General features: G+C 36.9%; 1 protein-coding gene across 3 annotated transcripts in view; it reads left to right on the top strand.

The window, feature by feature from the left end:
• Positions 1–3,692: 3,692 nt before the first annotated feature.
• NAA25 (N-alpha-acetyltransferase 25, NatB auxiliary subunit) overlaps positions 3,693–25,289 on the top strand; it is a 59,999-nt gene continuing 38,402 nt past the window's right edge. Inside the window, exons 1-8 of one of the 3 annotated variants that reach the window (XM_073222194.1) lie at positions 3,693–4,062; positions 13,808–13,893; positions 14,327–14,465; positions 17,330–17,448; positions 21,377–21,451; positions 22,547–22,654; positions 23,014–23,092; positions 25,148–25,259. In XM_073222194.1, the coding sequence (XP_073078295.1) occupies positions 4,005–4,062; positions 13,808–13,893; positions 14,327–14,465; positions 17,330–17,448; positions 21,377–21,451; positions 22,547–22,654; positions 23,014–23,092; positions 25,148–25,259 (776 nt within the window). In that variant the 5' untranslated portion in view covers positions 3,693–4,004. Of the gene's footprint in view, positions 4,063–4,156; positions 12,297–13,807; positions 13,894–14,326; positions 14,466–17,329; positions 17,449–21,376; positions 21,452–22,546; positions 22,655–23,013; positions 23,093–25,147; positions 25,260–25,289 lie in introns of those variants that run through there. The other 2 variants (XM_073222195.1, XM_073222196.1) reach the window with 2 other exon arrangements.

Raw genomic sequence — 25,289 nt, 5'->3', positions numbered from 1 at the left:
GGGGTATATTAAAGCTCTTCTCAGTCTTAGGAGTGCTTTTCCATAAGGATCACAGATTATATCTTTGTTGGAAGGACCCCTGTTCTTAATAATAATCTCTCTGTATACTTGCTACTGGAATATTCTCTTTTAGCTAGCCTTGGGACAAAGCTGGGGTGAGAACTTCTAGGGTATATGGTTTTTAAAAAATAGCTTCCCTCTCCCTCTACCCCCCAATCATTAAAAATGATACACTTATACATTTAAAAATCTTTTATTTGGGATAATTTTTAGATTATAGAAAAGCTGAGAAGAGGGTAAAGAATGTTTCTATATACTCTTCACCCAGTTTCTTTCAATGTTAACATCTTACATTACCAATGTACAGTTTTGTCAAAACTAAGAAGCCAACAGTAGTGCAATACTATCAGCTAAATTCTAGACTTTGAACTTTACCTGTGTTTCCACTAATGCCCCTCTTCTGTCCCAGCATCCCAACCAGGGTGTCACATTACATTCAGTTGGCATGTCTCCTTAGGCTTCTCTGGTCTGTGCAAGTTTCTCATTGTTGCCTTACTTTTCACAATGTTGGCAGTTTTGAAGAGTACTGGTCAGACATTTTGTAGAATGTCTCCCAATTTGCCTGATGTTTTCCTTATGATTAGTCAGGGTTTGTGGGTTTTTCTGGAAAAATATTACAGAAGTGAAGTTCCCTGTTTCTCTCCTCATATCAACATATCAACATGAATTTTCACTGGTAATATTAACTTTGATTACTTGGTTAAAGTAGTGCTTACCAGGTTCCTCAACTGTGAAGGTATTATTTTTCCCTTTCTATATTCAACTCTTTGGAAACTGGCCAATAATTCAAGTCCACCCTCAAAGTCGGGGGAGTTAAACTTCTGGCAGGGGGAGTATCTACACATATTGCTTGGAATTCTGTATGGAAAATGAGTCTCTTCTCCCCCATTTATTTATTTATTAAATACTTTATATCAGCATGGGCTCATATATTTTTTCTTTATACTCGAGGCTATAATCCAATACCATGTTATTTATTTTGTTGCTCAAGTAGTTCTAATTTAGGTCATTAGAAGCACATTCAAGTTGGCTCCCGTGTCCCTTTGACATGCCCCCCTTCCTTTTAGTCTTTTAGTACTTTCCTACTTTCTGGCAATACAAGATGCTCCAAGGTTATCCAGTATTTTCCATGCCTCACTCCTAGAATCAGCCATTTATCCAAGGAGCCCTGTTTTCTTTCATCAAAGATTAGTATTAGAAACCAAAATATGGATGCTAGTTGTACTATGGCTACTAAAAAATTAAAAAAAGAATAACAATTCAAGTAAGGAGAGGGTTAAAGAATATATCCCTAAATTCCATCATTAAGAAATGAGGAAGCTTAGCACATATAAATGTCCTTTTAGATCTCTCTCTAGATATATATGACATCTATCTGTGCTAATTAGCTCTCCATCCACATAATTTTTTCATGCTAAACATACCCTTCTATAACCTGACCTATGAACTTAATATGTCATAAGCATCTTTCTGTATCTATAAATTAAACTCTATTTCACTAACTTTAATGACTGCCTTTTTTCCATTTCATGATGTATCATAAATTACTTTACCAGTCCCTATTAATGGTCAGTTAGGACCTTAGGATTGTTAGGAAACAATCTCTGTTTTATATTTTCCTGCACTCTGCTGAGTAGTTCCTTGAAACAAATGGATTTTATTTTGGAACAAAAGACTCGACATTGTCTACCTTTCTTGTGCATGCTACCTTTATAAACAAAAATTTTTTAACTTTTTAAAAATTAAAAATGTAATAATGCTCACTGTAAACAATCAAGCAATGCAGATGTGCATGAAGTAAAAAGAAAAAAACATGTGTTTCCTCCTAAGAGGTAACCCCTGTAAGTGCAGATTTGGAAGTGAGACCACCACAAATTTCACCACATACTACAGTATGATCTTGGGCAAATGATCTAATATCTGCACACTTCAAAATTCTCATTTAAAAATGAGGCTCACAATAGTACATATTCCACCAGTTTGTGAGAATGAAATGAGATGATGTATGAAAAAGATCTTATGAATGGATAAAGAAGATGTGGTACATATACATAATGGAATACTATTGAGCCATAAGAAGAAAACAAATCCTACCATTTGCAACAACATGGATGGAGCTGGAGGGTATTATGCTCAGTGAAATAAGCCAGATAGAGAAAGATCAGTATCAAATGATTTCACTCATTTGTAGAGTATTAACAACAAAGCAAAACTGAAGAAACAAAACAGCAGCAGACTCACAGACTCCAAGAAGGGACTAGTGGTTACCAAAGGGAAAGTGGGTGGGGAGGGAGGGATAAGGGGATTAAGAGGTATTGAGATTAGCACACATAATGTAGGGGGGCCACGGGGAAGGCAGTATAACAGAGGAGACAAGTAGTGACTCTATAGCATCTTACTACGCTGATGGAGAGTGACTGTAATGGGGTATGTGGTAGGGACTTGATAATGGGGGGAATCTAGTAACCACAATGTTGCTCATGTAATTGTATATTAATGACACCAAAAGAAAAAAAAAAAAAGAAAAAAATCTTAGTGCAGTTTCTGGTATATAATAAATGCCCAGTAGATGCACACTATTATTATTGTTAATTTTCATTATAGTTTTTTTCTAGGTATGTGTATTTTTTAATAGCAATTCCTAACTTGCTGTTCCAGTGGATTCTAAAGACTTTTGATCTAGACTCCTTACCTTAATTCATATTTTTCAAAGAGTGGTCCTCAATTTGAATCAGAACCTCTGGAGATAGACTCCAGGAAGTTCATTTTATCAAGTTTCCCGAGGGAATCTGATGTCCACGAAAATTGGAAAATCATACTCTTGGACACTAAAAAGCCCAGAAAGGGAAAGGAATGGAACATCAGAAGAAGGGGTCAACCCCAGCTGGTCAATGCTTACATTGGGGACATCGGGCCTGAGAGAGACCTGGGTTTGAATCACAGTGACTAGTGTGGCCTTATGTCATGATATGACTGAGGCTGGCACACCTGATTGGTTCCCTCTCGCTCACTTTACCTTTAAGTCCTAGACAATCGTCACTTTTTAGCTAGGCTTTTCCTGACCACACTGAAATTGTCTCCCTCCTCCACTCCCCAGCCCGTTTTACTTTTCTCAGTATCATTTATTACCATCTAACATACTGTCTTACATGTCTCATCCCTTCAAGTTCCATGAAAGCTTTACTGTCGTATCCTCCGTGCCTAAAACAGAATGCCACGTCATATGGACTCATTCTGTGTTGCATGAGTAAACCCACTGGTAAAAACTAAAATATTTCTACCTACTGGAGTTACTAGGGCTCTTTGGAGTATTAATGAGACGATACATGTAAAAAGCTTGCAACTCAGTGTCTAGGCACATACTGACCGAGTTACTTTTCCTCCAGCTTGACGGAGGTATAACTGCCAAATAAATTGACTGCATTACTATTAATCTACTATGCTCCTTAGTCGGCTGAGCCCCGGGAGAGGGGTGAAGGGATCTCGAACTTTTCTGGGAGATTTTTACTGTTGATCACCTCCCTTTCCCCTACTGTCTCCTGGGTCACTCTCCCAGAGGAGTTCCTGGTTCCTCAACAATTAATCAAAGACAAGTCTAACTGGTCCTTCAGCACAGAGGATAAATAGGATAAACAGGAGCAGCCGAGCCCTAACTTCGACCAAGGGTATTTCTCCTCTCCTCATTCCCCGGTAGGTTAACTCGGAAGGGACTTCAACAGCCGCCTCTTCTTGCTACGTTTAGTCCTCCAACCACGGGAGAAAGTTTTTAGGAAGGAAGCAACAGGAGGAAAGACGAGACGCGGAACTTCCCTTTCTGCACCGGCGCGTTCAGTGGCAGGCCTGAGACTATCGCGATAGACAAGCGAGATCGACTCTGGCCCTTTAACAGCCCCTTCCCGGGGCCCTGCCCCGCGCGTGCGCACTGCCGTTCTGCGCTTGTCATCATGGCGACGCGGGGCCATGTGCAGGACCCTAACGACAGGCGCCTCCGGCCCATTTACGGTGAGTGCCTGGGGCCAGCCTGGTGTCCGGCTGGGCGCGTCAAGGGTTGCCAATACCGTGGCGAAGGCCCCGGAGGGGCGCTGAGGGGTCTGGCGGGGAACTGGCGGGCGCGGGGGGCGGGCCGCGCGGGCCTCTAGGCCTCAGTCGCCGGCCTCGCGTAGTCGCCGGCCGGGCCTTCCTGAGCCCTGAGGTGGCAGCCGCGCCGTCCGGGCAGCTGCAGGTCATCAACAGAGCTAGTCCGGCAGGCTGGCCTGGTGAGACCCATTCTCTCGCGGAGACCTGCGCTGCCCACAGGCTGCGCTGTTAGTGCCGCACCAAGGAAGACCCAAGATCTCACCGCAGGTGGAAGCTGGTTCCGGCGTGGAGTGGGATACCTTACTTACGGGAGAATTACCACTGAGGACTGTATTTACGGGAAACGGGCCTAGGCGGTTGTCTGACCAGCTGTGAGAAGTGCACATAGAGAAATGGAGGTTTGAAGAGGGGAAGGGGCTGTTACAAGGTCACCCACATCGAGTCAGGAGCAGGCCCGGATTCGAGGCCCCCAATCCAAGGCTCTTTGCTGGAGAAACAGCTGCTTGGGCACAGGTGGGAGGCAGGGATTGGGGGCGGAGGGAGGGTGTCTTGGGCCTAAAATAGCTGTGGAGAGACTGCAATAGCTCACATCAGAGGGGCATGCAAGGCTGCTGCAGGGCCTTTCCTTTCTGCGGCTTCTCTGCTTTTCTCTGTAGCACAGCTAAGTGGATCCTCCTGCATAACGCTTACCTCAACCCGTAGGCTTTAAGACCTTGAGGTCATCCTGCTCCTCAGGTTGTGAAAAATCACAGATTTGAGTCTAGGAGAAACACCTTTTCAGTAACTGAAATGTTCTGTAACAGTGGTCCCTTTTGCATTTCCTTTCCTCTTAGATGGTTGTATGGTCTTGGTCTTTCTCAGTTACTAGGGATTGAAGGCGTGTCAAGGACAGTGGTTTTTGCAAAATTAGACCTCGTGTTTGTAGTGTGGATGTTACTAAATGGAGGCTGCTCTGAATAGCTGAGATTATTTAACTTTTTGAGGAGGGTTATGTTTCTGGCACAATTGGTACTGCTTTTATTTTATAATTTGTATGATGCTTTACTCACATCTCATTTGATTGCAGCAACAGTCCTCTGAGGTGGGTAATAATTATAGTTACTGGGTATAGACCCATATTGCTGTTGTTGGTCACAGTCCTTGGCCTTTATGTGGGTTATCTCACTTAATCTTCACACATTCTCATGCGGTGGGCAGTTTTTTCTAGTCCAAACCCTCCCTCCGTCCTTTTTTTTCCCCCACAGGTGAGAAAACTGGGGCTTTATTGATGTGTAATTTGTCTAAGGTCACTGAGTTAACATTTGGTGGAACTATGATCTGAATCCCTGTGGACCATTCCAGGCTCACCCCCTTAACCACTGTGCTAGAAACCACCTCACTTTGAGCTGAGGACCCTGACTTGTCAAAAGTCATACAGGTGGTGAGTGACAGAGAGATAAGACTCTGATTTCTGTTTTCACAAGGCTGCATATTATCATGCTCTCCAGTATATATTTTTAGAGGGCATTGATGAAATATACAAGGGTGTTTGAGGGCAAGTACTGAATCCAGGGCTTATTGTGGCTTATTGCAGCTCTGTGCAGTAGCTGCCTGCATACTTTTTTCTTTTTTAACTAAAAGGATTCAAAACTTTTAAGAATAATGGGATTTCTAAAATTGTTCTTGAGACCAAAGAAAATGCCTTTGGTATCCCATAAGTCATTTAGAAATAGTAGTGTTTTGAATTGTCCAGTTAGAAAAACTGTCAGTTTTACATTGTTAAACCTCCGGGTATGTTAACCAGAAGTGACATGTTACATTCTCAAAACTGGAGCCAGAATTATGTAGCTTTTGTTATAGTTATATGGGAAGAGGATTAGAAAAGGCTTTCTTTAGGACTTCCAAGGCAATTGACATAAACTGGCAGAATTAGGATAAAATATGATACAGACTACCCTTGCCTTAAGCACTTTTGACTTTTGACCTCCAGAATTTGGGACAGCTACTGCTTTTTTGTGTTTAAATACATTAGTACCCCATAACCACTATTGTTCCTTGAATCCAGACATTTCATTAGTTGGCAAATGAACAAGCTCATGCCGGGTGGCACTTGCCCACCAGCCAAAAGTTCAACAACTGTCCACATTGAGTGCTTATTCGTATGCTAGCTGTCCTCTTAGGCGAGATTATTGTGATCATAGTACTAAACTGAAGGCCAGAGATTAACTTGCTCAGAGTTGCACCTAGTAAATTGCGGAGCTACGTTTTGAAAACAGGCAATCTCACTGAGAGCCCAGTCCTTCACTGGGTTTAGATTCAGCAGCATTGCCATCTTTGTACAGTAGTATTTGTACTGCCAAGGTTTTAGGGTTTTACAATATTGGAAACTCCCTGTGACCTCAGCTCTTGCTGAATATTGTTGAGAGTAGAGGTAGACAGGACTATAAGGGTGATTAATTGTGAAACTGTGGTGGGTTGATATGTGGTGGGTTGAAGTTCTGTTTTCAGTGTCTAGGTTTGGAATAGCTTTTCTGTGTAGAAATTTGATTAATTGATTAGTTCAGAGTGCATCTTATTACTCAAACTGGTTAGTTTGGATATTGTGTTTTCAGTTTTGAAAACTACCCCTGACCTTATCAGAACATCTGCCTAATTATTAATTGTTTCACTAAAATTTCTCTTGTGCTATGTTCTCAACAGATTTTTGTACTCTCAGGTGATTGGTGAGCCCCAGTGCTTTCTTCTACCATTATTATTAATTTAAAAATGTATTTAGTGATCAGGGGGCAAGGAGGGGTGGATGTGATGATCAGGTATGGCACTTAATACATCTGTATAGAATACATTAATTGCTAGGTCAGCAATTGCAAAACAAATAGAGAAGTTTCAAATAAAAATAATCCCATAGTCATCAGAATACACATACATATTTATGTTTACTTTTCTAGCATAAGATAATTTGTTCTGATCTGTTTTACTGGCTTACAGTCTTGCTGTAGTCTGGATCAGGTGTAGCATATGTCCTAGTTGTGTTACCAGAATGATAATCACTTCTTTGGTGAGTTAGTGCATTTCCCTTTGATACCTGGCCAAACTCCAGGTAGTTATTCTGCTGTAGTTCATTAGTAAAAGCTCCCAAGTCTTCAGTCAAATGGGGTATTTATTCTGAGCCTTCTGTTGGACAGTGTTATCTCTATGAGTTGTGCCCCCAGGAGTTGCAGGGCATCTTGGTGAGTGAACTATCTTGCTTTTTTTGTGTCACTTGGCACAATCTATTTTCTTCTCTTCTGAAATTATGACCATTTTAAAAGCTCTGACTTTTATTTTTAAATTCTAAGCATTTTAAACTTACGAGAAAGACTTTAATGCACAGAAAATTCCTGGAAGAATGTGTAGAGTAGTGGGACCATAGGGCAAGATTAAGAAACTAATACTTTTCATGGTATACCTGTATGAACTATATGAACTATTAGGACATATGTATGTATATATATGTATATATTTTATCATGGCATGCATTACTTTTGTTATTTAAAAAATTAGTTGAAAAGAATCTGAAAAATCTGATTTAATGTGGGAAGCCGTCATTAATACTTGGTTCTTTGAACTTCCTGTTGTTGTCACTTTGTATGTACGATCCTCTTCCTGATAGACTATTCAGATTTCCCCTGCCACCACCCCCTAGACAGTTTGTTCATTTATGTATTCCTTTCTTCAGTTTATTTATTTATTGAGGGCCTAATATGTGCTAGGCACAGTGTAGACAATGTAGATTTAGGTAACAAGCAAGTACCAAACAGCACAGACATGGTTTCTGCTTTCAAGCAACTTGTAATCTCAACAGATTTTTTATGTTAAGGTACATGTAATCATTACATTTGTGTTAAGGGCTTTGAAGGAAAAGTACAGGTTCCTATTAGAGCATCCAGTATGGGCATCACGGCTGTTGTGGGCAAGTCAGGAAAAGGTTCCTTGTGGAAGCAACATTTTACTTTGAATATGAAAGAAGAGTAAAGGCTAGTCAGGCAATGAGATGGGGAGAGGGAATGTGTAAAGGAGCTTGTTCCACTTAGGGCCTAGGAAAGGCTCGCATGTTTGGAATGAGAGATGGGTGAGATGAGGCTGCAGAGGTAGAATGAACCCAGAGCTTTGTTAGTCATTTAAAGGATTTTGAAATTTGTTTTAAAGACAGTGTAGAGCACGGAAGAGATTTAACCAGGAGAATAAGGTGATCAGGCTTGGATTTTAATAAGATAACTCTGAATGCTGTGGGGGAAATAGTTTAAGAGGGGGCAAATAGTAGGATGTGAGGTGATCAGTTAGGAGGCATTATTTGTTTTTAAATTCAAGCCCCAACCCCATCTTGCACATGGTAGGTATTTAACAGATTTGTTGATTAAAGGAGTGGTTCATCTACAGTTTGTATGTTCTTTTTTCTTTTTTTAATTTTGCACTTCATTTATTCCTTTAAAACAAGTCCTTCATACAGCATGCAGATATTAAAATCAGATACAGTTTGTATTTTTGATAAAAGCCAGGCCCCTCTTCTCAAACATTTAGGGTTTTTAAGCAAAAGACCGGGTGATTCAAAGACAGGACTATCTTGTATCCAGTCTTTTTTTCTGAATTGGAGCAGTATCTTTAGTAGTAGTCTCTGATGCTCTTGAGGAAGTAGAAACAGTGCAGCTTGTCATTCAGCTTCTCTTGAGATTTTTCATGGCAGCTGCAAGAACTTACAACTTAAAGGCTTTCCTTGCTATTTGCAAGACGGATCCTTTTCCTACTGTCAGTATCCCTGTATGATTGGACAAGTTAGTCCTGTGGTTTCTTCCACAGCACAAGTAGACAGTAGGCCTCCATGTGTTAGGGCCTACTGCTGCCTGCGTCTGTAGAGATGAGCTTCTGATGGAATTTTACCTAGGAAGGTGGCTTGCTCATTCATTCAACCAGTTTTGATAATCTCTTGCCAATTGTCTAACCCAGTGTTTCCCAAATGTCTATTATTCTTTTGCCCAGTCTGATTATTTTTAACTCTATTATAGTAGTATTATTTACTTAATATTTTTCTAAGTTAACTTTTACACTTAAATTTATTAAAAATAATCTATATCGTTATCAATAATGGAAAACCTGTCACTTGCCTTGAGAAAACAAAACGATAAAAACAAGTATAATGAAAACAAAACAATGTTATTAAAGCCTTAACTAGATTCTGATACTCTGAAACTCTGAGTCTGAGACCTGTCCCTTTTCTGTTTAAAAAAGGACATTAGCCAGTATTAAAGAAGTGATAGGCCAACACCAAATTGAGACTATCTCCCTAATATAAAGGAAATGATAGAAGAGAACAGCTTTCTCTCATTGAATTATCTAGTGCTGTTTGCAAGGACTACCTAAAAACATGTCACTTGGAGTGGTACCCAAGAAAACATTGGTACCATGAAAACAGTGGTACGCTTTGAAAACATTGCCATAACTGATGCATCATCGTCCTACTGTTTCCTCTGCCGATTTGTGGATGGCTGATTTTGGCTCACTCATCTTATTAAGGGAACACCACTAATCCTCATGGTCAAACCACTATTGTCCTTGAGTCAAGTTTTAAAAAGACTTAACTAAAAAGACTGGCTTAGGATATCATTTTTATTGGTTTTCCCCCCACTAAAGGCTACTTGATTTGTATTCCAGAGTCAGAAATATAAAATGAAAATAAACTTTTCCCAAAAGACTCAGCAACCAATGTCACCTAGGCATCCAGGAAAGGAGAGCCTGACAGCAAGCTGAACGAGGTGGAGTGTATGAGTTCAAACTCTTTTGGGTGTAAGGAACAAAAACCCATTGACACTAGCTCAAGTAAAGGGGGGTTTCTGCAAACCCTTGTGGGAGTCTAGGCAGGAACACAGTGTTCCCTGGCCTTAGGGAAACTGGAAAGTTGTCAGGATCTGAAGCATCTTTCTCAGGTGCTTATTTCTGCTTTTATCTGTGTGTGTCTATGCTTTTCTCTGATTCTTCAGACCTTTTTTTTTCTGCTTACTCATCAGTTTAACCAGGGCCCAGCATGTTGGCTTTGTTGCCACACCAGGCTGTGGTTAGAGAAGGGAGAGGTCATTAGCCTCTCCCCACAAGCTTATCAGCACCACCCCTCCCAATTTTTAAATGAAGATAATTGACATTTTACATGCCTTTATAAATGTTATATAAATGAAGAGTCAAGAGATAATTCCTTTTCTTCTCTCCCCATCATCCAACTTGCATCCCCTAAGACTCCTTCAAAATGGAAATTCTGGAGCTACCACTGGTAACCTCAGATTTGAGATATTTGTTGACTTCCAAATGAGGTTCCCCACAGCTTTCTGACTCTGGCTTTCAGTGTTGCAGTTACAGATTACTAGGAAGAGACTTGATTTACCCAGTTTGGGTCAAGTATCCACCCATTGTGCTGCAGATTCATGGTCTAAACATGGTCATCCAGTCCTACCCTTTCAGCAGAGTTATTGGAAACCATTGCCAAAGAAGAGGGCACAGGTAGGTAGGTACAATATTTTAGAGTCTTGTCAGCTACAGAGAGAGAAGGTTAAATATCCTGAAAGCCCTGATCTCTGGCCTGATCCACTTATGGTCAGATCCTAGAGCTGGGGTCTCATCAAAGATACCTACTTTTTAAGAAGACTTTGAAATATGCTCTGTAAACCTGGACTCTTGCAGTCTAGGTAAGAAGTAATTCAGAACTGACTCAGAATGAGATCAGCAACAAGTTATTAGGAAGAGAAGGTGTCACTGAGCTGAAAAATCTCTTGTCAGATACTCTGTAAGGACAAGTGATGGCCTGTCAGCTGAGCTATTTAAGAAAACTTGTATTAGATATTTGGTAGCAAAAGATTGTATGATTTTAAATTTCTGTGATTCTGCTCTCTCTACTTGAGTATTAGGTCATTGATCTTCCTTTCTAGATTATGGTTCCTTCTACAGTAAGGCTCTTTTTGACCTTCTCCCTAGATTGTGATTCCCTCAGAGTAAGGCTTCTTAATCTTTACATAGCATTACTTTGTGCTCATCAATATTAAGTGCATTGAAGAAAGATTGAAGAGATGAATCAAGAGATGAATCATAGACTGTCATAAAATGATAGTCTATTTCTGTTATTTGGGATACTCTGGTCCACTGTGGCCATAGATTATTTTAACTTGTTATGCCTCCTCTGTCCCCGTGCTGACTTGGGACCCTGATGAGCAAAGATGGACCAGTAGTCCTAGTAGATTGTGAACTGGCCTCTGTTCAGGCATCTTCTATATTTAGAATTGACAGCTACCATCCAGTTTTCCACTTATAATGCTTCTCATTTTTCTTTTCTGGAAATGAATCTTTGCTTTAATTTCATATATATATGTGTACACACACACATATATGTATTTACAGATAAATATATATATATTTACTAATAGACTTTATTTTTTAGAATAGTTTTAGGTTTATAGAAAAGTGAGCAGAAAGTACAGAGTTCCTATATATCCCCCTGCCGTACCTCTGCCAGTCTCCCCTATTTACTTCTTGCATTGGAGGGGTACATTTGTTGCAGTTCCCAAGCCAATATGGTATGTTATTATTAACTAAAGTCCATAATTAACTAGTTTACATTAGGGGTCATTCTTTGTGTTGCACATTCTATAGGTTTTAACAAATGTATGATGGCATGTATCTTGTTATTACAGTATCATACAGAATAGTTTTACTGCCTTAAAAATCCCCTGTGTTCTACCTACTCATCCCATACTTAGCCTCTTACTGTCTATAATTTTTGTCTTTTCCAGAATGTCATATAGTTGGAATCATACAGTATGTAGTCTTGTCAGGTTGACTCCTTTCACTTAGCAATATGCATTTAAGTTTCCTCTGTGTTTTTTTGTGGCTTACTAGCTCATTTCTTTTTTATTGCTAAGTAATATTCCATTGTATGGGTGTGCCACAATGTGTGTATCCATTCATATAATTATATGAATTATAATAGATAATTCATTCATTATCTATTCATTTATATTTATTAACTTCTTGATTGCTGCCAAGTTTTGGCAACTATGAGTAAAGCTGCTATAAACATTGGTGTGCAGGTTTTTGTGTGGAAGTAAGTTTTCAACTCATTTGGGAAGATACAGTACCAAGGAGGGTGATTGCTGAATTATATGGTAAGAGTATGTTTATTTTTTATTTTATTTTATTTTTTTTGAGAGGGCATCTCTCATATTTATTGATCATATGGTTGTTAATAACAATAAAATTCTGTATAGGGGACTCAATGCACAATCATTAATCAACCCCAAGCCTAATTCTCAACAGTCTCTAATCTTCTGAAGCATAATGAACAAGTTTTTACATGGTGAACAAGTTCTTACATAGTGAATAAGTTCTTACATGGTGATCAGTGCAAGGGCAGTCATCACAGAAACTGTCGGTTTTGATCACACATCATGAACCATAAACAATCAGGTCAATTATGTTTATTCGTTTGATTTTTATACTTGATTTATATGTGAATCCCACATTTCTCCCTTATTATTATTACTATTATTATTTATTTTTTTTCTTCATTTTTTTTTTTAGATAATTATTTTTTATTGAAGGGTAGTTGACACACAGTATTACATTAGTTTCAGGTGTACAACACAGTGATTGAACATTTATATACATGATAATTCTAGGTACCAGCTATCACCATACCAAGTTGTTACAATATTTTGACTATATTCCTTATGCTATACATCACATCCCGGTTACTTATTTATTTTACAATTGGAAGTGTGTACTTTTTTTTTTTTTTGTGAGGGCATCTCTCCTATTTATTGATCAAATGGTTGTTAACAACAATGAAATTCTGTATAGGGGACTCAATGCTCAATGTATAATCATTAATCCACCCCAAGCCTAATTTTCATCAGTCTCCAATCTTCTGAAGCATAACGAACAAGTTCTTACATGGAGAACAAATTCTTACATGGTGAATAAGTTACATGGTGAATAGTACAAAGGCAGTCATCACAGAAACTTTCGGTTTTGATCATGCATTATGAACTATTAGGGATGTGTTGATTTAGGGATATGGATTCTCCTCTGGTATTTTTTAAGAAATTATCTATTCCACAAATATTGGTTGAATGTTTCTCTATGACAAATACCATATCAGAAACTTTCGGTTTTGATCATGCATTATGAACTATAAACAGTCAGTTCAAATATGAATATTCGTTTGATTTTTATACTTGATTTATATGTGGATATCACATTTCTCTCTTTATTATTATTATTTTTAATAAAATGCTTACGTGGTAGGTAGATGCAAGATAAAGGTAGAAAAACATAGTTTAGTGCTGTAAGAGGGCAAATGTAGATGATCAGGTGTGTGCCTATAGACTAAGTATTAATCCAAGCTAGACAAGGGCAACAAAACATCCATGGGTGCAAAAGATTTCTCTCAAAACAGGGGGGGTGAGGTTCTAAGCCTCACCTCTGTTGATCCCCAAGAAATGACTTATAGGGATGTAAGATTGTATTCTGGACCATGCTAGCCATTTAGAGTTGAAATCAGCTCCATGATGTTTTTAATACAGAATTAAGATAATTTCCGAAACACCTGATATTAGCTTATGTATTTTTCATGTTGTTGTTGAAAGAATGTAATAACTGTCATTTGTTTTCATAGATTATCTTGATAATGGTAATAATAAAATGGCAATTCAGCAAGCGGATAAATTGTTGAAGAAACATAAGGATCTTCATTGTGCTAAGGTAAGTTCATTTGCCCTTGAGTTACTATATTTGGTGGGTTTTATATAATAACCTTGAAAGGAAAAAGGTGTTTATTAACTTCTTTAGTAACTATCTGTGTTCCTTCATAGTATTTTTAGGCCATTTTTGTCCTGATAACTTAAATGCCATAAATAGTATTTAATTAAAAGCTAGCAGTTTATTTCTGTGGGCATAACTTTATATATCTGATTTAATTATTTTATTTTCAGAGTCCTTTAAAGTAATATTATACATTCTTAATATGACTAAAACAGGAAAGAATCTTGTTTGCTGGTATTTTTAGTAAAGTGGTTTATTTGATTAGCAACATAGGCATATCTTACAACTTACCTTGTGCTTTCAAATTGGCTTTCTTTGGTTCATACTTCCTTTTACATCTCTTTCAAACTAATTTGCCTTTCCTTCCTATCAGGTTTTAAAGGCAATTGGTTTACAGAGAACTGGAAAGCAAGAGGAAGCCTTCACTTTGGCACAGGAGGTGGCAGCCCTTGAACCCACGGATGACAACTCGCTTCAGGCGCTTACTATCCTTTACCGGGAGATGCATCGACGTATGTTTCTTTCTTTTCATTGTTTTTAAACCTGAGCTAAAGTTTTTGGATGTTTCTGAGTGAGTTCTTTATTTGTTTGATTTACTTACCACTCATGATTTGAGTGGATGGCAACAGGCAAAATAATGCATTAACCATGGTTTGTGAAGACTATAGACAGTATTTTACATGTCTTAGGACCCATAAGTAGAGTGAGAACTTTAGTTTCCTTTGTGACATCATGGTTTGCTAAATGGAAGAGTCACCTCTTTTTTTACTTTTTGATATGGAAAATTTGAAACAAAAATAGAGAATAGCATAATAAATCCCATTGTCCTCACTACCCATTGACACATGGCCACTTTTATCTATACCTCACGAACCCTCCTGCCAGATTCTTCCTCTGCATATCCTAGATAGTCTACCATATTACCTGCAAAGAAATAAGTAAAATTTTCATTGTTGATTTCTTAAATATTTTGTCATGGAGTAATATATGTCTTTCATAGTACATACTATAGAAGAATGTATTTTATGTAGCACACTAGAATATTTGATGTGGAATAATGAACATTCATGTACCTTCCACCCAACTTAAGAAATAGAGTATTGTCAATTTTAAGAAGGCTTCTTATGTGTTCCTCATCAACCTCATTTCCCTTTTTATCTCCTGAGAGGTACTTCCTATCCTGAATAGTTTTCATTTTCTTGCTTTTAAAAAAGTTTATCACATTTGTTTTTCAAGTAATACTTTATTACTTTATTAGTCTTGCTTAATTTTGAGCTTAGTATAAATGGATTCATACTGTAAGTGTTCTGTGACTTGCATTTTCCCTCTAATATCCAAGTGGTCATGGTTATTCATTTTTACTGCCACAAAATATTTTATTAGGTAACTACGATCTAGAAGTAAAGATGCTAGGCCACAGAACATGTTTATCTTAAAGATAAAGACAATGTTAACTTGTTTTCTAAATTTACTGTCCTACTAGCAGTGTATACGGTTTTTGATTACTCCATATCCTTGTCCACACTTGCTATTCTTATAAAATTTTGCCATCAAAACATCACCTTGTACACCTTAAAATGTACAATTTTTGTCGATTATTCCTTAATAAAACTGGAAAAAGTGAAGTAAAAATTTTGCCAGTCTAGTGGATAGAACTTGCTACTTCATAGTCTGGCTTTGCTTTTCATTCTTATAAAAGATAAAACTTAAAGAGTTGAGGTATGATATCTGATGGTTTAGGGATGTGTTGATTTAGGGATATGGATTCTCCTCTGGCATTTTTTAAGAAATTATCTATTCCACAAATATTGGTTGAATGTTTCTCTATGACAAATACCATATCAGAATCAAAGATAAAAGGTGCTCTTTTTGTGAAGAAATTCAGATGCCAACAGGCACATGAAAAGACCTCCACATTGCTAATCATCAGAGAAATGCAAATTAAAACCACAGTGAGATAACACCTCACTCACTACCATCCAAAAGACAAACAACAACAAATGTTGGCTGAGGATGTGGAGAAAGGAGAACCTTCCTACACTGCTGGTGGGAATGTAAATTAGTTCAACCATTGTGGAGAGCAGTATGGAGGTTCCTCAGAAAGCTCAAAATAGAAATACCACTTGACCCAGGAATTCCACTTCAAGGAATTTACCCTAAGAATGCAGCAGCCCAGTCTGAAAAAGACAGATGCACCCCTATGTTTATCTCAGCACTATTTACAGTAGCCAAGAAATGGAAGCAACCTAACTGTCCATCAACAGATGAATGGATAAAGAAGATGTGGTACATATACACAATGGAATATTATTCAGCCATCAGAAGAAAACAAATCCTACCATTTGCAACAACATGGATGGAGCTAGAGGGTATTATGCTCAGTGAAATAAGCCAGGCAGAGAAAGACAAGTACCAAATGATTTTACTCATATGTGAAGTATAAGAACAAAGAAAAAACTGAAGGAACGAAACAGCAGCAGAAACACAGAACCCAAGAATGGACTAACAGTTACCAAACGGAAAGGGACTGGGGAGGATGGGTGGGAAGGGAGGGATAAGGGTGGGAAAAAGAAAGGGGGCATTACGATTAGCATGTGTAGTGTGGAGGGGGGGCATGGGGAGGGCTGTGCAACACAGAGAAGACAAGTAGTGATTTTACAGCATCTTACTACGCTGATGGACAGTGACTGTAATGGGGTTTGTGGGGGGGACTTGGTGATGGGGAGAGTCTAGTAAACATAATTTTCCTCATGTAATTGTAGATTAATGATACCTAAATCAAAAAAATAATAAGATTATTTAAAAAAGTGCTCTTTTTGTCCTTATTCATAGTCTATAAGGGATGGAATAGATCAGTAGACAGTATACTGCTTTATGTATTAATAGATGCTATAAGAGAGTTTTTAAAAGATTTAAAGATTGCATAGGGAAGCAGCGATGAAACTGGGGTGGAGGAGCAGAGATGGTGTTCAGGGAAGGAAGTAAAAAAAGAGAGGCAAGGAGACCCCATGCAGCAAGCACTGTGTAAAGGCATGGAGGTATGATACAGCACAGAGAATCTCGTAGAAGTACAAATGGTTTGATGTGGCTAGAGCATAAAATGTTGGGGGGAAGAGTTAGGGAGGAGACAGAGAGGTTAACTCCTGGGGAGTCTTATATATTGTAAATGTGATGGAGAGGCCTAACCTATTCTGTGCTTCATCCATGAACACCTAACCAAGAAAAGAGTAATTATCAGATGAGGCAAATCAAGTATAAATTGTCTTTGTCTTGAGTGATAGGGAACATCTATTTCCTCCAAATAGGAAAAAAATTAAATGCTGTTAAGATTTAAGTCATGCTTTAGTAATTAAAATCCTATTTCTCTTTATCTTAGCGGAGTTAGTTACAAAACTCTATGAGGCAGCTGTGAAGAAAGTCCCCAACAGTGAGGAATATCACTCTCACCTCTTCATGGCCTATGCCAGAGTGGGCGAATACAAGAAAATGCAACAGGTAACTTGATCCCAAACCTCCCGGGCTACGGGATTTTCTGTTAGAGGTAAAAGTCTCTTTACTGTGCTTTTAACCACAGTGGTCTGTGTGCATGCATGTGTGTGCATGCACATATATGTGTAGAACTTAATCTATGTATTTGTGCGTGGAGTTCAGCCAGTTATTTTCTTTGTGTGTTTTAACGAGGAATTATTATTCAAGTTTTTTAAATGTTTTATTTGGGAAAACTTGATTGTTCTTTTGTGGCCTCATGGTATGTTTTGTTTATTCCTGGTAAGTCAGCTTCAAATTGTCCTCCTCTAACAGAATGCTGTTACATTTTCGGAAAAGGAGCATAAATCACAGAGCAAAAAATGAACAGACTATAGAAAGATTAAAGTTTACATCTAATTTGTAAAATTTAACTGTTTGTAGCCTCCTGAGATTTAAAAATCTACTAAGGGAAAAATCCCCATTGCTTGGGATCCTGCTTTTTTTTTTGGCCAGAGGCAGCGTTATTTGCCAGTTAGCACATTTTAGGTGTTCTTACATACATGTGAAGGAGTCTCATCTGGACACAGGTGTGGACTAGTGGGTGGGGAAAGCTGACATCTTAGGGAAATGAAACCTGTACTGCTAAGCCCACGAAAGATTATTATGTCAAGCTAGTATTTATTTTTAAAATGCTTTGTGGGCATAATGACTTCTAAAAGCAAAGCTTTTTTACTGGGCTTTTATTTGGCTTGTTCTTTGCTCGAAATATCAAACTATAACAACAGATAAATCAAGGCAGGTAGAAGAAACTATATTAATATAGATCCTTTCTCTTTAAAATCAATCTTTGTATTTGCTCATGCAGATTTTTAAGTTGAAGTTTTTTTGGTCCAAATATAATCCTTTGAAGAAATTTGATTTTATTTACTAATGGAGTATATTCTTAGGAAAAGTATTCACAGATTATAATTTTTCTTATAATGCAAAATGGGCATTTTAAAAAAAATTGGCAACACTAACATATATACATGTAAATCCTTAATATATTTTTACTTCTAGGAATATGTTTTAAACAAAGTATATTAAATGTCCATTATTAATGATATAGTTAAAGAAATTATGGTTCATGTGTGTAAAATACAGGTAGAATACATGCAGCACACCATCCTCCTTAAGTACTGTGTAGCTTTATTTACATAGAAAGATGTTCCCAATATATATGAATTGAGAAGAATAGGTGGTAAGATGGCCTTCTCCCACCTTCCTCACATTCACCCTCCTTAATAAAGGATATATCTCTAAGGATATATGCGTGCCAAAATGTTACCAGGATACAGGGCTATGAATACTTCTCTTTTTTCTTCCATCATGATTTCTTAACTTTTTTTAAAGAACGTGTTAATTTTATGATCCCACAAAATATATATTTGAAATATATATGTATTACACACACAGTCACCACAAAATAACAGTAAAAGACAAATTCATACAGTAGCAATATTAAGGTAAATTTTGGGGAAAAAAATCTGCCACTTAAACAGAATTTTAATATGTTTCAACTAGCTGGCTTTTACATTAATTCATTACATTGTATTGAAAGAATGAAGTACTAAAGTGTGGTAGAATGGAATGTTGAATTTTTATTCTACCTTTGTTACTGCTTAAGGTAGTTAGAATTTCTTTGTATGTATGCTTTGAAGTTGGTGTGTGAGTCTGAGAATACATGTATTTTACAAATTAAATGTCATGTTTCATGAGGATGAGAGCTTTTTTTATTGAAGTATTGTTGATATACATACAATCTTATATTGGTTTCAAATATACAACACAGTGGTTCAACAGTTATCCGTATTACTAACTCCTCAACCCCACTGGTGCAGTTACTGTCTGTTAACATAGGAAGATGTTACAGAGTCATTGACTATATTCTCCATGCTGTACTATTATTGTGAGGGTTTTTGTTTATTGCTGAATCCTCAGTGCCTAGAATAGCATCTGCACAGTAAATATTTACTAAATAGATGAACAATTTGCATAAACTGGTAGAGGTAGGAGAGGGAAACCAGGGAATCAAAACCTAAGGACTTTTACTGCCCCAAATGACATCTCTGGCAGGTAGTATTTAAAACCATGTTGAATAAAGATTGCTAGTCATTCATATGATAATTAGACTTTCATTTTCTGTAAATGACATTCCCATTCTTTGAGTCACCAATATACAGCCATGCTTTTCAGACTTGTCTGTGTCAAGTTTTCTGTATCAGCAGAACATTAATGTCTGCAAGATTGTAGGGTGTGGGCTTGAATTTTTGTCTTAACCCTGTATGTTGAAAATTCATGTTAATATTATATTCTACTCCTTTTCATTTCTGCACATCATTATAAAAATGTTTTCTTTCCCCAAATTAACAAGTAAAAATTGATTTTCTAACACTTATTTTTCTGTTCATCCAGAGCAGTTCGGTATTAGAAGCAGGGACCACAAGCATCTTAGGCTCTCCTTAAGCTGTATCTCTATTTTGTCTCTATAGCGTCTTGACTCTGCCTCCACAGTGTTTTGAGATCTCTTTTCTAGTTGATCTACCTCAGCTTGCTTCTCACTGCCTCACTTCTTCCTGTTCTCTTTCTTCACAGTAACATACTTTTTCTACAAGAGTGTAGATTTATATGTACTATTGCCTTCTGTGTAATGCCTTAAACTTCTTTTTGATGCTTTGCAAGAAAGGTACCTCAATTTATTTCAGACCTTTTCCCTCTTCCTCCTCTTAATCCTTTATTTTAGCCAAATATCCTACTTGTTCTTGTCTGCATACATCTTTTCTTTCTTTAATGTTTCTTGGACTTACTTTGCCCCTACCTAGAATTGATTGATTCACTTACCCATTCACCCTAAATATTTGCATTTGTATATGTATCCTTACCCTGATCTTTGCCTGTAGACATTTGTTTTGACCTTCAAGGTCCATCTGAAAGACTGCTAAGTCGGAGAAGTCTTTACTGATAAAGCTCCCTTCCCTATTTTCCCTTAAAGAAATAAAAAAAGGAATAAACGAACAACCTTGCCTTTCTTGGGAAAACCCTACCAGGGTGTTTTTGTATAGGATGTTTATTTTTATTGGCAAATATATTTTAGTCATTTGAGTATTTGTCTTATCTCTTCCTCTAGCTTATAAGTGCCTTTGGGACCAGGACTCAATCTTTGTAGCAGGAGTAGACATTTCCTTCTACTTAATAGAAGCTCCATGAATTTTTCAAATGGATTGAAGATACATGAAGGATTAAAAAACACAAAATAGTAACTGATAATTAGCTGATGGAGTTCTTAGCATTGATTAGTAGTTGGCTAATTATGGGCAGATTCTTAGTTATGCATGAATAGATCTACTTTGTTCTGTTTTGTCACATCCCTCCTTTTAAGTATTTACATGTAGTGCATTTCACAATGAAATGTTTCAGTTCTAATTAATGGTATCTTGAAAGAATACAACTGTTTTCCTAACCTAAAAATTAGTTTTTGGAAGATGTCAGTAATCTTTTATAATTTTGAAGTTTAAATATATTGTGTGAATTTTTTTGTTTTACTTTAACTGTTTACTGTGGTATTTTCAGTGAAATTTGTTTATTGACACACATTTTTAAGCCAAATTGTATTTGCTTGGTATTCTACCAGAACTATATTGGATTACAGTCTTTTATATAAATACTGGGACTTAAATGGAGAAAAGTTGGCTTAAAAAGTGAAGTATCACTCCTGATGTTATAAAAATGCATTTTTGTGAGTACCTGTATTGCTATCCAGTAGAGCATTTCTGTCAAGTCACTTGGCATTTATAGTAACTGGAATATGTAAACATGTTGCTATGTCCTAGGAAGCTTCTTGCGGCATGTCTAGATCATTGACTGCTTTCTGTATGATGTTTTCTAAACTAAGTATTTATGGCCCTCTGTCTTTCAGGCTGGCATGGCTCTATATAAGATTGTCCCCAAAAACCCTTACTACTTTTGGTCTGTGATGAGCTTAATTATGCAAGTGAGTATGGTATTCTAGTGAGATAGAGATTTGTTTTATTTTTGTATAGTTATTGTCTTTAATGTGTCTTCTGAACATCGTGGGTAATGTGTTGCAGCATGTGTCAAACAGGTACTTTATATTCTGTCAGTTGACTTTTTGAGTTTGGGGAGTTTTGCTATTCTTTATGAGTTGACCTGTTGGTTTGTGTGTAGCACAGATCTAGATCCATTACTAGGTTATTTGATGAAGTGGGAGCCTTGAAATGTTCACTATTTTGACTTGAGGTTTGTCTTCAAGACAGTAGTGTTTGTTAGTGAACAGGTCATTGAACTGGGTGGCCTCATTTTATTACTTCTGCATCTGAGCCTCAGTTTGCTCTTGAAGAATGGAGATGCTCATCTCCCAGAGTTACTGTCAGGCCCAAAATGAGGTATTGTTTAGGAGAGGATGGGTAAAAAGGAGTTAAAATGTAGTAGTTAAGAATAGAGATACCCATTTACATTCAGATACTGGCTTTACCACGCATCTTGGAGAGCTGTTGGGTAATCTCGTAACCTTAGTTTATCTATAAAATAAGCATGCCTTGAAAGTCTTTTACAGGGGTAAATGAGTCTGAGCAGAATCTCTTACTGTGTTAAAATTGTTAATATCATGCATTGATTTTGATTATCAGTCGAAGGTAACAAGTAATAGTAAACTGTATAAATAGAAGGAATTGGGATTTCCCTTCTTATATGTGAACCTCTCAAACAGACAACTAAAAGGCTTTTCAAACACTGGTACCCTTTAAATATAATAAACAGTATAGGCATAACCCCTCTTAACATGTTTCTAGAAAAATGTATAAATCTATGTAAAAGTATTTAAACGTTAGGTTCATATTGTAGAAACTGAGTACTTGAAGAATGCGTAGAATAATAGGTCTTTAGTAAAGAAATCTCTTACAAACAAACTACTCTGTAATGTATCTTCTTGGCAAATGCAGATTAGGTCTGATATTTGATAGTGCTTTGATAATTATGTTCAGGAATCACAGTAGTGGTCTGTAGGTAATAATGTAAATAGAGTAAGCAGAGGAGAAATTAGAATGAAGCATTTTTTTTCCTCCTCTAGTCTATATCGGCACAGGATGAAAACCTCTCAAAAACAATGTTTCTGCCCCTCGCTGAGAGAATGGTAGAAAAAATGGTGAAAGAGGACAAGATAGAAGCAGAGGCTGAAGTGAGTAATTTAAACCTTGCTTTTATGTTTGCAGGTTTTGATATTGCTACAATATTGTTACAATATTACAAACAGTTGCTTTATTCCATTTAGTGAGCTGGGTCCTCCCTCTTGCCTTTTGTGTAAATGTGAAGCTTTGGAAACATCCAGCCTAGGTGTAATGAACATGGACCTCTTTCTAGCAAGCACTCCAGGCTGAGATGTAGAGGGGAGATACTGTTGTCTGATTCTTACTGTTAGTTTGAGCTCATTTGAAGATAGTGTTCTTTTCCATTAGGTAACTTTTTGAAAACATACAAATGAGTATCTTTTTATTATTGAAAAGTTTCAGTGTTTGCACTTTTGTTTTTTTCTGTAAGGTTGAACTTTATTATATGATCCTGGAACGTTTAGGAAAGTACCAGGAAGCCTTGGATGTCATCAGAGGAAAATTAGGAGGTAATTTTTAAAGTTTCCTGAAAGCTTTTTTTCCTATTTAAACATGAAAAATGTTTATTGTGGAAAATTTCTTCCTCATACTTAAAGATAGAAGAACATTAAAAAATCACTTGTGATCATTTTATGTTCTTCCAGATTTGTCTGTAAGTTGTATATTTATTTTTTTTAATATTTTTTGATTGAAAATAATTCATGGATTCAAAAAAATTAAAGACTTGTGAAGGATTATACCCCAGATTCCAGCCCTGTGCCCTCTATATTCTTCTCCAGTTACTTATTCTAGATGTCCTTCTAAAAATGTCTCTCCCTACCCCTTTTCTTAAACCAAAAATGAGAACATTCTGTACCAGCACATAAAGGAATCTTATTCAGTTAGTGCATGTTTTTATTTAAAAAAATGTTTTTAAAGATTTTTAAATTTAATGCATCTAATCAGAATTTATACTCTGGATATAAACATGTTTTGTTTATCTGCCTGTCCTATAAAGGCCTTTGAGTTTGTGGCCTTTGCTCTGCATACTCTTATACCCATTGTTTGTTTTTTTAACTTAACAGTGATATATTACTCACTACCTAATTTTATTGACTGCCCAATGTTCCATAGTATAAATGTAGACATTTGCTTAATCAGTCCTTGACAGATATGTAGGCTCTTTGCAAGGAACGTCTTTGTTACAAACCAACTTGCCCTCCAAGAGGTGATGGTGTGTATTCTCATCATCTGTATTTACTATCTGTATGTAAGAGATCCTGTTTTGTTGTGTGCTTAACCAACCTGTTTTATCAAACTTATATCAAACTTCATGTTTTTCAGCCTGATAGGTAAAACATACCATACAGTTTTTATTCAGTTATGAGGGAGGAAAATTATTTTTTCATTTGTTTAAAAGCAGTTAGTATTTTCTTCTCTGAGCTGCTTTTCCTTTTATCCTTTTCATATTTCTAAAAATTTTGTTACTCTTCTTACTTTACATGTTGAAGAAATTAGCTTTTTTCCATCATTATGAAAATGGTTATTCCCTCTATTGTTGGAAAACTGATTTGTATGACCTCATAGATTGATTTAACCATTCCCCTGTTTGGGGACATTTGTAACAAAGATTTTGGTTCATAAATATTTAAACATGATGATTTCCTTAGAAGAAAGTCCTGGAAATGTAGTTAATGTTTTCAGAAGCCTGATTCTTAAATTATGTCTTTACAGTCATTGGGAGTAACTAACTGCATGAGTAGCCTCAGATCTCTCATTAGGTACAGTCATTTAAAAGACTTTGTTTCATACAAGTGTGTACATCCTCTACTAAGTTGTGTGCAGAAATAAAACTATAATAGTCATTGTTAAGTATTTTAATTACATAAAATGTAGGGGTAGTTTTTTTTAAATTTTACTTACTCTAACTTCAGCCTCCTTGCAGATTGGTTCAAGTCAGCCTTTTTGTTTTTATTCAGCTAGATTGTAGTTCTATGGATAAAGTTTAGATTCTCTATAGGAAATTGTGGTGTAATTAGTAGTATCCTTAGTTTGCTAAGCTGTTCTACAGAGACAAGGTAAATCTAATTTGTTGAGAAATATTGTCCTAGTTTTTCTTTTCCCAGCTGTTGGTAGAGAATTTGATTCATCACTGTTCTTCTTTATCTTCCTGGTAACATTTTACCTTCCTCATCCCATTCTAGTCCAGGCTTATTCAATGTTCTGGCTTATTCCTGTCCAGACTTCCTACTCTATGGATGGGAAGTCTGTCTAAGGACTAAATATACCAGTCCAAGGATGCTGTTGGGGTTTTATAAGTGAATCCCATATGCTAGATCTTTAACTCAATACATTCTAGATCCTTGAATTTTACAGGAAAAATGATTATAAAAGTTTAGTATCATAAATGTACTTTTTTCTTCAGTATAATCTGTAGTAAGATAGTAGTTTGTATCTAACAGTAGTCCCATTTTCTAAGAAAGTGAATAAGAAAATGTGACATTTTCTGTCTTGTGTTTAGACTTTAATCTGGTTTCTAAGCAGATAAGAAACCAGCTTACACATTTCGTAACTTTTAATTGTAGAGAAGTTGACAAGTGAGATTCAGAGTCGGGAAAATAAATGCATGGCTATGTACAAGAAGCTGAACAAGTGGCCAGAGTGCAATGCCCTTTCCCGGCGCCTCTTACTAAAAAAGTGAGTAGATGCTTCTTTTTGGACTGTTAG

Source organism: Manis javanica, chromosome 15, assembly GCF_040802235.1.
Source record: "Manis javanica isolate MJ-LG chromosome 15, MJ_LKY, whole genome shotgun sequence".
NCBI classification, from domain to species: domain Eukaryota; kingdom Metazoa; phylum Chordata; class Mammalia; order Pholidota; family Manidae; genus Manis; species Manis javanica.
The sequence above is the reverse complement of the archived record's forward strand: the minus strand, read 5'-3'. Positions and strand labels throughout refer to the sequence as shown.